Source organism: Rhipicephalus sanguineus, chromosome 11 (assembly GCF_013339695.2).
Source record: "Rhipicephalus sanguineus isolate Rsan-2018 chromosome 11, BIME_Rsan_1.4, whole genome shotgun sequence".
NCBI lineage: Eukaryota > Metazoa > Arthropoda > Arachnida > Ixodida > Ixodidae > Rhipicephalus > Rhipicephalus sanguineus.
The window spans coordinates 12,746,040-12,760,053 of record NC_051186.1 but is presented as its reverse complement, the minus strand read 5'-3'; the positions used below and the strand labels follow the sequence as shown (position 1 = coordinate 12,760,053).

Here is a 14,014-nt window from a genome sequence, read left to right as displayed (position 1 = left end):
GCACACAAACGGCACAACTTATTTATAGCCTGAGGCATTAAAAACAGCTCTAATTAACTAAAAAAATATTCACAGCCCAATTTTTAGAATCACTCAAATCAAGGCAAGTTCGGGAATATCTTTGGGACGTTTAGAATAACAGAGAGCTGAGCTAGTTGGTAAGTATTCATTCTAAAAAGACAGGGCGTGCAAACACGGACACAAGAAAGAAGTCAGGACACCACAAACGCCGACTAACAACTGAAGCGACGCACAACGGCTGAAAAGAAAGAAGGCACGAAAACTTATCTGCGCATGCCCATGCAACAGGCGAACCTATCAATCCGGCACGCGTGGTGGTCTACGTGGAAGATAACTGTTAAAGCATTTGATTTCATCTTTATGCAAGTTAATCGACGGTTTGCTCACGCATGCGCTACCACTATTCTCGATATGCCATGCTTCAATGCTTAGTTTCTACAGCGCGACTGGACGCGGACGGAGAAGGAACACGCAAACACACACACAGCGCTGACTTTCAACTGGAATGTTTATTTTTCATATGCACGTGACGCTTATATAGACACACGCGAGCAGGTGCACAAAAAACAAGAAACAAATGCGCACACAAAACAAGAAACAAATGCTATGCCGGTACAACACTGCGCATTCATCAAATTTTGGCGTGCACTTACAATCTCGACAATGTAAAGATAGATTAGAAGGTGAGCCTCCTGTTAGCAATCTCTTATGTTCGAACAATCTCTGGTTGATGCATCGGCCCATCTGTCCTACGTAGAAGCGGCCGCAGCTGAAAGGGATCTTTACACCACACTCGTACGGCAATCAGTGAATTTGTTGGTGTGTTTTACGAAAGAAATATCGGTCCGCTTCTTGTCTTTTACTCCCTCATTCTTCCTCTGCACAGCGGCACAAATCTTACCTACTTATTGGCAGCCGTGAAAACAACATTAACGCCGTATCTAGTTCCTACTTTCTTTAGCCTGTGAGACATGCCATGAATGTACGGTATACCTACGACACGTTTCTTCCTATCGCTTTCTGCAACCATGCTCGGACTTAACGCAATAGACTTCTTCTTTGGGACGCATCGTTCGACAAGGCTCCTTTCCGCTGGCGATTTCAACCTTAATTCTTACCATTGACCATGTGAGTGAAAGCCTTCAGGATGTCTTCCTCATCACATACACATGATATGTCGGACAGTTTCGTGTCTTCGCGAGGAATGGCGCGATGCCACGTAGATCGCTGGTCAGGGTCACGCGGGGTACAAATATGGCCGCGTACATGAAAACTCTCAAGTGTGAAATGTCGTCGGTTATTTCAAAGAGGTGGTTCATCGCTAACACCAACCGTCTCGGATTTCGCGGGAGTGTCCCGACTTTTCACACAGCGTCCCGAGCCGTCTCTGTCGGGACATATATAATGTCCCGGATTTATTCCGGACCGTCCTGTTAGAAAATTTTAGGTGATCCAACGCACGCCCGACAATGCGCGTCAGGCTCCAGAACATGAAGTTCCTCGCGACAACTTAAACGGCTACATTCTCCAGCAAGAGGAAGTGTTGCGAGCAGCACGTAGCCACTTGAAGAGGCCGAAACATAAAGAAACGACCCCCCCCCCCCCTCTTCCCGTCCCGACTCCCTTCATTGAAGCGTTGGTGTCTCGGATTTCCTGTAACCCAGCAAAACGTTTTCTTAGGCTACTTGGTTCATTACTTCCGTGGGAAAATTGTAGCGCAAAACAACACAAGGACCAATGAAGAACACGGGACTGGCGCCAACTTCCAACTGCAACGAGAAAGAACACGTCCCGTGTTCTTTGTCGCTCCTTGTGTTGTTTTGCGCTACAATTTTCTCACAGAATTCCTGTAACCGGTCGTACAGCCGGGAACAAAACATGTCGGCATGGTGATGGCACATAGCACATCCGAAGCACAATAGAAAGCGCAAAACTGTTTACACAGAAAGCCTTCACGGATACTAACGCGCCGCAACGCCGGCTGAAGAGAGTGGAGTGAGTGAATGAGTGAATCCTGTTGCGACAGCAGCGCCACATCTGTCGCTGATGGCGGCGGCGCCGCGCAACATCGCTCAGTTTTGCAACTGACCTGGTTCTATAAACGTTGCTCCAGATTGTGGATGACGACGTAACGATACGGCATCATCCTGCTTGAAACGTTTTTTGTATAGTTTAGTACTGAATGATGTATCTATATGGCGTGTGTTGGCAGTGTCCTATCGATTTATTTGTAGGCTTTTGCTGCGCGTGAGTGTTTTGTTCACCGTTTATGTGCCGTAACACTATTGTTCAAGTGCTCAATAACTTGTCTGATTAAGTGCTGCGACACTGTACAATCTTTTTTTTCGCTGCCCCGCCTGCTTGGGTCTAAGTATAGGCGTGCAGAACCTGTAAATACACAAATAAATAAATAAATAAATAAATACATAAAATAAATTGCTAGCCTAGCTTCGATTCTCGGTGCATGCCTCAACCGAGCCGTAAGTAAACGAATGACTGTGCGCGTAACACTGGTCGTTTTAAAGTATTCTACAATGCCTATTGCAAGTGCACTTGTCAAATGCCGACTATACGGCATAATTCTTCCTTTTGCGAATCAGCGAAGGGCCCACTACACGTCCGTAAGGTAACAGGCGAACCCACGCAGCTGCTCACTTTTGTTGATGCATTTGCAGCTCCCGATGGCTAAATATGTCTGAGCTCTTTGTAATGGGTGGTCCTTTAAAACACCCACTCGTGGCGGAATGCACACGTTCTGACGCCTGGAGCGATTCTGCGTGTCTGCCACGCAACATTACATGCGTTAAAGAGACACCTCGCACTAAATGACATAGAGTTCTTTTTTTTCCGAAGCAGTTCAAGCAACGGCGTCAAACTTCAAAGACCTGCTTGCCACGCAGATGGCCTGGGTTCAATTCTCACACGAACCTAAGATACCTATTGTTTGTTTCATTTGCATCTTTCTAAATTTTTCGGTCACGGATAAGCTGATGATTTTTCGCTCCCAACCAATGACGCCGAGCCCACGCCGAAAGTTCTGCGAAGCGAGCTCTTCAACGCTGTCGCGTTTAAATGAGCGTTCGATGAAACTATCCCAATAGTATAGAGGAAACCCCGTGCCGGGAACTATCAGCGCAATTACGCGTCCGCACGTTTCTGTTATGTGTATGGCGGGACATTAGTAATCTGGACAACAAAATTACTGCGCCATTTGTTCTAGCGCGTCGCCAGGGAGTGCCGCCAAATTTGGTTATCATGGGCTATGTGCGACGTGACCCCGGAACTTGAAACGTAAGGCGAAACCCGCATAAATCTCGAGGAGGACTACGTAGTAAGCGTAGCACCCTTGTGCACGCCGACCTTTGAAGTGTCCGCCGTAGAGAAGAAAATATTAATAAATAAAATCAGTAGAGGCACGAAACAAGCTCGAGCTCTGATAACATCCTGTATGACGAGAGGAAGTTGTGACTGCTGTACTTCTCACATTCCGCGAATCGCGAGCGGAAGACGAACGCCCTAGACGGAGCTGGGGGGCAGATAACTCAGCGTGTATCTTCGGCGGGCGACTGCGACTTGTCAAGATGACTCAAGGAATGTCAAACTGGGTGGCCTGCTCCGAAAACGTTTTTATAAGTGACGAACGCTGCGAACGGATGCACTTTTTTTTTTGTCTTTACGAAGATGTATTATCACCCGCCATCGCAACGGCGTCGTGCAAGAGAGCGGTCTTATTTGCCAATAACGGTGTTTCTTCCTCGTTCGTTGCCAAAGCTGTTGCAGAAACATCGCGGGAAATTGCACGCTTTCGTGAAGAATTGAGAACAGCCTCGTTTTTTTTTTGTTGTTGTCTACTTACTCCGGCGAATGTACGATATCGCAAATAAGAGCCCGGTGAAACTTGACGACTCAGTGTAGTCGGCGAGACTCCCGTATCGTCCTCTCGACTTGGAAGTGGAGCTCTGACAAAGACCGAGTGGATCACGGCGGCCATTCCGCGGGCCTTTAGTACAACAGCGTCGAAACTCGTCAAAACGCTTGCGAAGCAACTTGCGGACGTGTAAGGAGTCTTCACATACAAGATTCGCAACCTGAGGAACGCACGCTGGAAATTGTGGACAGGTTCTTGAAGAAAAATAAGTAAGAAGAAAGAATTATCCAAAGAGGCAAGCTCAGCATACGAAAACTGAGATGTGGCTGCTATCATTCTGTGTGCTCGCGATCCCTGGCCTCGTCCTCAGCGCCGGACTCCCAGGTGGCTTTTACCGAAGACGAGTGGACGCCGATCCCATCTACGAGCAGATGGCACACTTCGCTATAGCAGAGCACACAGCTAACCGCGAGTACTTTGATACGGTGCTGGACCTCTTTCAAGTGGACGTTCAGGTAAGGCTAAGACGCTTCTTATTCTTTTTTATGTAAATGCATACTGGCAAGGAATTTCACTTTTGGCATCACGGATTTTCTGGTTTGTGCACTTTGAAGCGTGCGCACTTTTACAGAACACCTTACTAACCTATAAAGAGATGTAGGCTATTAGGTCTTTTGAGAATTTTGATGTTGGAAAACGATATACATCCCGCAGTTTTACGTGAACAAACTATGATATAATAAGAGCCACCCCAATGCAGAATAATTACTGAACAATAAATTCATTGTTTATGCCAACGCAAACGCACTGCATACGAAAATTTCTCAAACAGCTCCTATCGAAACACAAAAGTCAAGCACGGAATGTAACTGCCAACGACGTAACACTCAGCAGTAAAACACCATTGCACCTGAGCCACCACAGGAGCTCCATATTTGTTGATACATTTTATTGAGACTGTAATAGCGATTCTAGTGTTAACCATGCACTCACTTGACGTTCTGACTTTCAGCCCATTTGTCTCTTTCCCTTAACTAAAAGTAAAAAGCTTCTAATTGACAGAGCATTCCTTTTTATATATCGCTCAGTGCATACGAAACACAATCACAAAGTTCAAAACAAAATCAATACGAATGTTGCTGTTGTTTAACCAGAAAAAATGTTCTGCTCGTAAACGCCTTTTTATAGACACTGGAAGTCTTTGTAACCACGCAGTATAATGTGAGCTACTGTGTATTCCAATTACTGTGATTCGATGCCAGAAAACAGGCTTACCTGAAAACCGTCATTAACCATAAATTCGTAGCACATTGCTGCAATATATGAACGCAAGAAGGGTGCATGAATTATTTTTTTGTCCTTTCGCAAATGCCTGCGACAAACGCGTTGCGGCTGGTGAATCAAAAAGGCCTGAATAAACCATGCTTCATGTACTTTGCATGTTGGGCCCCTGTCGGGTTCACAAATAGTCAAAGTAAATTTTCTATTCGCATTACAAAACTTTGAGGCACAGGCAGGGGGGGCTGTTCGGGTTCCCGTCACTGTAGTTTCCTTTTCACATGTATAAATATGCAGGCACACGCGTTTGCTTGGCATCGGGTGCACACAAGCTAGCCCTAAACGGTGAACATTAATTCGAAGACTTTCTCTACGGTGCCCATCAAATTCACATCTTGGGTGTGATACCGCAAGGCTTTTGACATTTTTGTTAAAGCGCGCCCTTGATAAAAGAAATCTAGGTGCAATTCGGCGCCTCGTTCACTTATTCTTTCTGTTAATACATGCACTTGGGTTCTCAGTGCAGGTTTTGTGCGCCTGTTACGTAATTTTTCGTATGTTGCCAATTTTCTTGTTCACGTTCCTTTGATCTTAAAGCTAGTGTCTCAGAAACTGACTTTAAGTCAAAATGAGAACAAGCACAACCGCAGTCGTATCTCATCTACAGATTCTACATAATCGATCAGGTATAAACGAGAACTCAAGGCAGGCTTGCAGGGATTAAGCCATTGTCAAACCATGCTACTGTATGTACAGCGCGAATGGGACCACTGAAATATAGTATGCGTTCGCTTAGTTTAGCCTTTTGCCATCCTCAATTTATGCATCACCGCGTGTTTTCATTTTTCTATTCTTAACTTAAGTACTCCTTTCTCTCCCTTGACGTTTGTTTTACGTAGGGGTAACCTACAATTAATGCTGAATATTACCTAACTTGTCTGCACATCTTTTTTTTGTTTTTTTTTTTCACCCGTAATTTTGCCTCGAGAAGACAGGAGACTCCGAACACTATCCAAGGACTATTAATCCTGAACGCCCATTAAGGTATTTATTGACGGCACGATTTAGGTCCCGCACTTAGGCCTCTAAAACATAAACCGGTCCCCAACCGATTCCATTCCTTTCTTGGCTTCTCAAAACAGGATAGCGAGCGTCTGACAGATAAGCTGCCACATGGTCGCCGTCGGCAAGAGTTCTTGCCTAGTGCAACGGTGATAATGGCAATGACCCGCATAAAATGCATGTTTGTATGCCTACTTAAACAGAGTTAAACTTATTCACTGATATACAGTTTGTGTACCTGAAATATTTCTTTTTCCTGAAGTAACCGTGTATCTCTCATGATTGATGTGCTACAATTTGTTGGAAATAGTGGGAAATACATTCAATCGAAATGGCACGCTCCTGTTTCAGAGTGCGGCTGGCTTCAACTACAGGCTGAAGTTTACTACGGCGGAATCAACATGCCGAGGAGTGGATACATACAGTCCGGTCACCTGCCGGCCTAAGGTTAAGGAGGTAGGTTTACTGTCACAGTCGAGAGGTAAAATGAAATGAGATCACTTGCGCCAATTGATGCAGTGTGTGAAGGAATATGTTGTGACGCATAGCATAACTAGTGCGCGAGGCTTTACTGTTTAAAACGTAAATATTGTATAGCATAGGTGCTATTGGGATTTTTTTGCACGTGTCTTTTCCTGAAACAGGAATAGTGAGTAAAGGTTTAACATATGGAAAACGTTAAGCGCACTGAGACACATACAATGAAAAAAAAAAAACAGACAACATTTAACACAAAGCGATCTGTGTGTTATTTTGATTTATCTGTGTCTGGGTGCTGTAGCGTTTTCACTTGGTCATATTACCAACTAGATGAGAACTAAACCGAAGGTCAGTAACTTGTTAAAATTGCAATAGAACTTAGTTTCCTAAAAATGTAACTTGTCTTTTTGGTTTACTCGACAAGTATTCGTAATAATAGGCTTGAAGTACTTCGTATTTACGCCCAGGTTGCTGCCTCAATATATGCGTTTATTTGGGATTAAAGAATGCAAAGAGGCTATGTGTATCTCGCCGATAAAAAAACATTAGGCATATTTTCTGCACTTGTCCATTCGCCTCAGTTAGGCCTTATTAGAACACTTGTACAACTGTCCAAATTGGTGGTTTTTGCTTAAGCAGAATCGCGAGTTGGGCTAGCTGGTGGATGTTCATCGTAAAATAACTCACAGATCAACTGGTTAAACACGGACAGAAAGAAGAAAAGGACACCGCGCTGACAACGCGCTCGGCGCGGTGTCCTTTTCTTCTTTCTGTCCGTGTTTAACCAGTTGCGCTGTCAATTATTTTGCGTTGGTAGTTCTTGTCTACAGCGCTTTTCAAGAAATAATAAATGCATCTTCTGCCTGCAATGCGCTTCGTATCTTGCGCATTCTTCGCATCTGTGTTACACGTGTCCTATACCCGGCTAAATTTTACTCATTAAGGAAGTATTTATAGAATTGATGTTTCACGAACTATGGAACTTGATAAATGCGACGCATTTTTTAGCGAACCAACGGCACCTGGGCCGTTTCTCTCTATCTGTCTATCTAGCCGCCTACGTCTGGGCGCTCTCGTGATCGCCTCTTTAATTCGGCATTGACCGAATTTGGCACAGGAGGGTATGACGGTATGACGTATATGACTATCTGGGCATGACGTCGATAACTCGAAAATCCTGGCGTGTACGTCATAAAACCCTGTCCTCCAGCCACGTGTGGCACATAACCGTATACCACGGGCCGCGGAATGCTGGCATGCGCCACAAGTGATTGACAGTTTATATCTACCCAGGAACGGCGGGAACAGACATTGGTAATTGAAACGGTAAAGCTTCAAGAAAATGCGACATCAGCCGCGTTCGCCCGATGAATGCGAATAATAAAAATGAGGATCCCAGGAGGAATCGAACTCAGGCATTGTGCTGCCAGTCACGTATTCTACCCCAGAGACACGCCTGGGGTGCTATGCAGGATGGGCCCGAGCTTCTCGGAAACACGAGTTTGCTGCGAGCTCGCACTGCGGCAGGCGTTACAGTAAAACAGTGTGGAGCGCGCGATAGCTGTGTTGATAAAAAGGTCACAGTTTCGCCGCAACGGTGAAGCAATGAATGCGATAGCAACTAATTGGAATGTAACGCTAACAACGGAAAGCAGCTCAAAATTGCCAGCGCGTCGCTCGAGCCCAAAGGACGCACGAAAGGAACGCACACAGGACGAGCGTGAACTATCATGTGTCACAGCTCGATACATGAAAAACACTGCTGAAACATAAAGCAGGACGCACGAAACGAACGAACAGGTACACACAGGACGAGCGCGAACTAAATGTCGCAGTTGTTACTTATTTCTGTTTGAACAGCGCGCTCCTTTCGCAAACGCGGCCGCTGCAGCGAGCGAAGTGATCATCGTACGCTCTGTGACTTCAGCGCGGACATCGCGGGGAAAGCACAAGACATACAACCCCCCGCGCCCGCTGCGCTCCTCGCGCCACCTCGCTGGTAATGAAGAAACGCTTATAAGCGCCTGCCGTCTCCGAGTCCGTGCATTGGTAAAGGGTGTGTATATAACGCTCGCCGTTACCTACCTGGAGGATCTGCCTTTCGTAGCCTAGTGGTTAGCGCCACGCGTTGCGGAGCCAGAGGTCCGTGTTCGATTTAGCGCTTCGGAAGCATTTTTCTGAATTATTTTTCTTTGGGGCTTTTATTTATATATACATACTTATACATATACGGTGCATGACGGCGGCAACGGGGACGAATAAAAACCAGCCGAGGCTGTCCATATAATTGCTATCGCAATAAAACAGCTACATGTACGAGCATGTCGTCACAAACGCATGTGCGGCATTTGCGGCGGTTTTGAAAGGAACACCGCGAACATTTCAACAGCGCCGCGACGTCAGCGTGATCGTCGCGCTATCTTTTTGTCCCATTAAATATCACGCCTCCCAAAGGCCTTTTCGTGGGCGTTTGTCTTCTTTCGGGCAAGTTCTTTCGTTCCACCGGCAGAAATTTCCACTCTCGAAAGCAACAAGGGCTCACACGCAGCACACTCGTGCAGCTCGCTTCGCTTCTCTCGAATATTAGAAATAAATGGACAGGTTACGGCTACTTGCGTTGCATGTCTGAAGATTTTTCTGCAGTAACGGATCGATAAAGCAATGCCTCCACAAGCAATTAAATATAGTAACATTTCTCGCCGCAAATGCCACCAGGGGCGCTTGCTTCATGGCTGTGAGTGTTACGTCGTGAGCGCGGTTAAATTGAATGCGAGACGTCGTGGCCACGTGGTGATATAACCTTTAGTTCTTCGTGCGTGTGTGCATATTCTGTGCAATAAAGCTCATAGAAGAATCGTGCCGCTAGCCGGCATTGCGGCGTGAGCACTGCTCCTCGGCAAGATCAAACGCTATGGGCGGACCCGATCTTCGCCGCGGGCGTCTGTCAATGAAACTGATCGGCGCGGGACCTCGGCGCCTCGGCTACAAACCCGTTGATTCTGAAAAGGCGCCAATGCAACTCTTGACTCTCATAGTGCCGGTGTGACTGCCGAGCGTTTCATGCTGTGGACGCTAAGGAGCAGCTTCTTTGGATATAAAATACATTGGTCAGCTAGCAGTACTTGTTCAAGGCTGGAGCCATCGGAGCAGCTTGTGATTACCTAGCTTCTTCCAGCTTTTTACGTGGCTCGTCTACTCAGTTTGCTCAGTGTGCTTCGCAGTGAAGACCGCGTCAGTTCGGTCTCAATTGTGATGGTGACGTGATGTTGAATAGTCATGTCTTAATTCGTAATGTTTTAATTAGCACGCCGTGAATTACTGCGGAAAGCTGACACGGCTATGAACTGCTCAGCAAAATATTGCAGTCGTGCGCGCCGCGTAAAGGCTACAAGCGGAACGCGAAGTTGCTGTTTTCTCAGGAGCCCTCTTTTCAAACAGAGGCCGGTTCTCACTCTCGGCGGCGGGCGGGGCGTCTGCCGGGTGACGTCGCGATCTGCATCGACGCGTCGCAAAAGACATAGCATCCTCATTGGCCGATAGCCGACGTAAATCGAGAGCGGCGTTCGGATCAGATGCGCTTCTTGCCACGGGGTGCCGCCACTTGCCGGCGCCGCACTCCTCAGTACACGGTAGCCGCACTCGCGCACGCGAATCACAGCGGGAGAGCGATCGCGTTCCATGACGCGCGCTGACGTAACTTCTTTCCCACATGCCATCCCTCCCTGTCTAGCTTCCAGTGCGCTCGTCGGCACGAGAAAAGACAGAAAGCGCTGAGAGGGTGCGCCGAACCCCCGTAACTCCGCTAATTTTTGACAGATTCGAGAAATTTTTTGCGGCAATCGATTAGGGAGGCATTAGATCATTACTTGGAAAAGTGGTTCATGACCCCTTTAAACAACTATACTGCTCTTTTTCGAATGGGCACAACGGTATAGCACTCAAACTGTTATGTGTTGTACTTAAAGGGACCGACAACTGATTTTTCTCGACCTACTTTTTTACGGCGCGACAGGAAGCTTACCCTTCGCAGCGTTTGTAGCTGCAGTAGTTTATCCTAAAAGCACGTAGTCATTTTATAAGCAGTATTTTTCGATCAGAAAGGCTCCAAACACGCATGAAGGCTTGCTCCAGCAACGCTGACAATTGATAGCTATGCCGCTAGCCCTTGTGAAAGCTGTCGTTGTTCTGCTTTCGCAGGAGTTACTGTAGCTATGCTAACCACCTTCATTTTGAGTTTTCAAACCATTTTTGAAAATAGCAAGCTGTTACAATGAGATGATGTGGCGCACACCTTCTCGGTATTTGTACAGCGTTGTGTGCGCCTGCGCCCAATGTTGCCTGCGCCTGTGACATGGATGGCTTGTCCCGGCATGGGATCATTACGCCAAGCGAAGGCAGCGCCACTTTGTTGCATACAACTAACGCAGGCCTATATGTACATTTTTGTGGAGTAATATCTTTTAATATAAAGAAATAAACAATATTTCAGCACTAACAGAAAAGTCATCGAACGCATACACAAATCAATGGTCACGTGACCGGCTTCATCGGACCGTTTATGATTTTGCCGCCAGAGGCGCCAAAGGTCATTTTTCGCGACTTTCAATGAAGAAATAAAAATATAAATCCACATCTCACGAGATAAACAGGGTTGGTTTGAGTCAATGCGAAGGACAATCTTTCCATCGGTGCAGTCATCTCATTTCATGTTCTGGGCAGTTGTCGGCCCCTTTAAACCGAACGGGGCACATACATTAGCAGAAGATGCATATCAGATGTTCAAATAGCGCCACTTGTGGGGTAGTTAACTGTTCGTACGGATAATATAACCAAAATGAACTCTTCTCACACGTACTGCCGCAAACGCGAACACTCTGTATGGGGCAGTTGTGCCATAAATTGAGACTTCAATCTCGCGCATGAGCCAGAATGCGTACGGCCGATTTTGCTTATGTTTTAAAGGTAATAATCCACTAATTTGTGAAAACGTGTAGCTTATATACATTGGGATAAATTTGGCCATAAGTGCATACTCAAATGCACAACCACGCGGTGTGTTCAAAGTATCGAACCTTCTCATTTCCTACTTAAACGAATGGAGTGCGGGATGCTTGCTTTGGTGGATGTATGGAAGATGCATTCAGGCACACGCGTGAATTTTTTCCCGCTAGCGATAAACGTTGGTTGCTAGCAGTCGGCCCATTAGTGAGGACGTGTAGTGTACGGTTGTACCACTTGTAGCATCACATATTTCCCAATGCTTGGCGATACTCAAGCCGAGACCATTTGAACGATTCAAGAAGCTTTCGGTGACGATGCCATGAATGCCTTTCAGATAAAGGAGGGACACAAATGCCTAAAAGATCGCCGTACACCAGTGGACAGACTCTCGACAAGTCAAAGGAGAATGTCATTGAGTAATAGTGGACTTCGGTCATGCAGGGCCATCGCGTAAAATTTTGAGAACTTACGAACGACATACATGTAAGCATTTGATGAGAACATTCAATTAAGACATGGCATTATACATGAAATGTGTGTCCTAAACATTCGTACCAATACTGCTAACAGTGGAGCAGGAAAAACTCCACCTGCAAGGCATTCCTGTGACTTGTCTGGCTCCCTGCTCCCCCAACATACTTTCGGGTCACCTTTGGCTATTGCCCAAGCAGAAAATTCCGCTGAATGGAACCGATTTCAGTAAAGAAAAGACACCAGACGCAATGCGATGGCCCGGCTGATCGCCTTTCTTAAAGATGCGTTCCAGAGGTGTTTCGAGCGATGGCGGCAGTGCTGAGATAAATACATGCATTATCGAGGAGGCTACTTTGAAATGTATTAGGATATCGTACCTTCTAATCAATGAACGTATTTATGATGACCAAAGGTTCAGTCTTTTTTCAACGCACCTGTTATGCTCAGTCGCCACTGTTCGACGCTGCTGTTCAATTTTCTCAAACCTGTGTTTACCGTTTCCAAATAAAGTGTTTTTTGTGTGTTTCCAGGTGAAAGAAATCTGCACGGCATTTGTCTTCTTTGTCCCATGGGTTGGATATCGCCATGTCACTTCAATGCACTGTCAACCACCTGACAGGCGATTTCGTTGGTAATAAACAAGCTCATTTTCAATATCTCATTTGAGATTGCAAAGGACCGTGCGCAGACAAAGCGCCAGTCTCAAATTAGAAAAAACAGCTCACTGATATATGGGTGGTTCCAAAGTGATCAGACTGTTCTAAGACTTGCATTCATGCCTGAAAGCAAAGAATAGTCCAGAAATTATACATTTCATAAGTCACTCGTACATGAGGACTTAAACTGATTCTACACTCGATGCTTGTTTACCTTACTACCTACGTGAAATAATCTGCCTGTGCCATTTCTTCTGCAAATACACCAAATATAGTTAAACTCTGAGCGTGCATTCAGCGTCATTGGTTCTTCGCGATGGTGAGACTTTTTCTTACTTTTGTTAACTGTTTCTGCTGTATGTTGCATTGACAACACTCATGAAGGATATGTTTCCGTAGGCTTGTACCCCTGTGCTTTGACATAGATGCCTACTGCGCTGTTTGCAGAAATCATATGTAGAAATCATATGTACATATTCTGTGTTTTCGAAGCAATAAAGCTTATATGATGCTGTGTGTATTCTGTCTTCGTCTCTTCGTGGGTTAAGTTTGAAAAAGAACTACCGTAAAGTCCCTAGCAAGCGCCCTCCTCCTTTTTTTTTCGACAGAATTGAAAATGCGCCAGTAACAGAGCAAGCGCTCACCACCCACAACTCCCGCCCTTTTCACTCTTTCGTACACTGTTTTGGAAACAGTGAATGCATGCCTAGTGAATAGAGCATTTCATCGGAAGCGCGGGTGTGGAGCATTTATTCTTAAGGGCACTTCCGCCGCCATCTTAAGTGAAGATTCCGTGACCGAGCAAGACCCCCCTCCGCCCCCCCCCTCCAAATCTTGTCGCATTATCTTTCACCATAAGGGGGGCGCTTGCTCGGGATTTTACGGCATACATTTACAACACACCTGCGCAGTACAACTGTCTTCTTTGTTTTGTTTTAGCTGCCTGTGGTATCGCTTGTTAAAAATGAATGGCATATTTGAGCCCTTTCCCCCGTTCGTTCATCGAAATCAACGTCCTCCGTCGTTCAAACGTTAACTTCATCAAAATCACGTACGCATCTAGAGAAGTGTCAGTAAAATGTTTCTCCGTAGTATTTCTTGATATCTCACAGGGTTTGTTATTGGCGTTTGTAAAGTGTAATGGTTGCGGACAGTTTTCTTTTTCCGCAACATT

At 45.9% G+C, this 14,014-nt stretch overlaps 1 protein-coding gene across 2 annotated transcripts; it reads left to right on the top strand.

The window, feature by feature from the left end:
- Positions 1-4,134: 4,134 nt before the first annotated feature.
- Positions 4,135-13,305, top strand: LOC119373856 (salivary cystatin-L2). Of its 2 annotated transcripts, XR_005179995.2 has the most exons (4): positions 4,135-4,404; positions 6,581-6,685; positions 12,715-12,941; positions 13,139-13,305. XR_005179995.2 is itself a non-coding variant. In XM_037643924.2 (3 exons), exons 1-3 carry the CDS (start codon positions 4,210-4,212, stop codon positions 12,817-12,819), a joined length of 405 nt encoding a protein of 134 aa, XP_037499852.1. In that variant the 5' UTR covers positions 4,135-4,209; the 3' UTR covers positions 12,820-13,305. The 2 variants fall into 2 exon arrangements, 1 of the variants encoding a protein (XP_037499852.1); XM_037643924.2 differs by having other exon boundaries at positions 12,715-13,305.
- Positions 13,306-14,014: the final 709 nt, after the last annotated feature.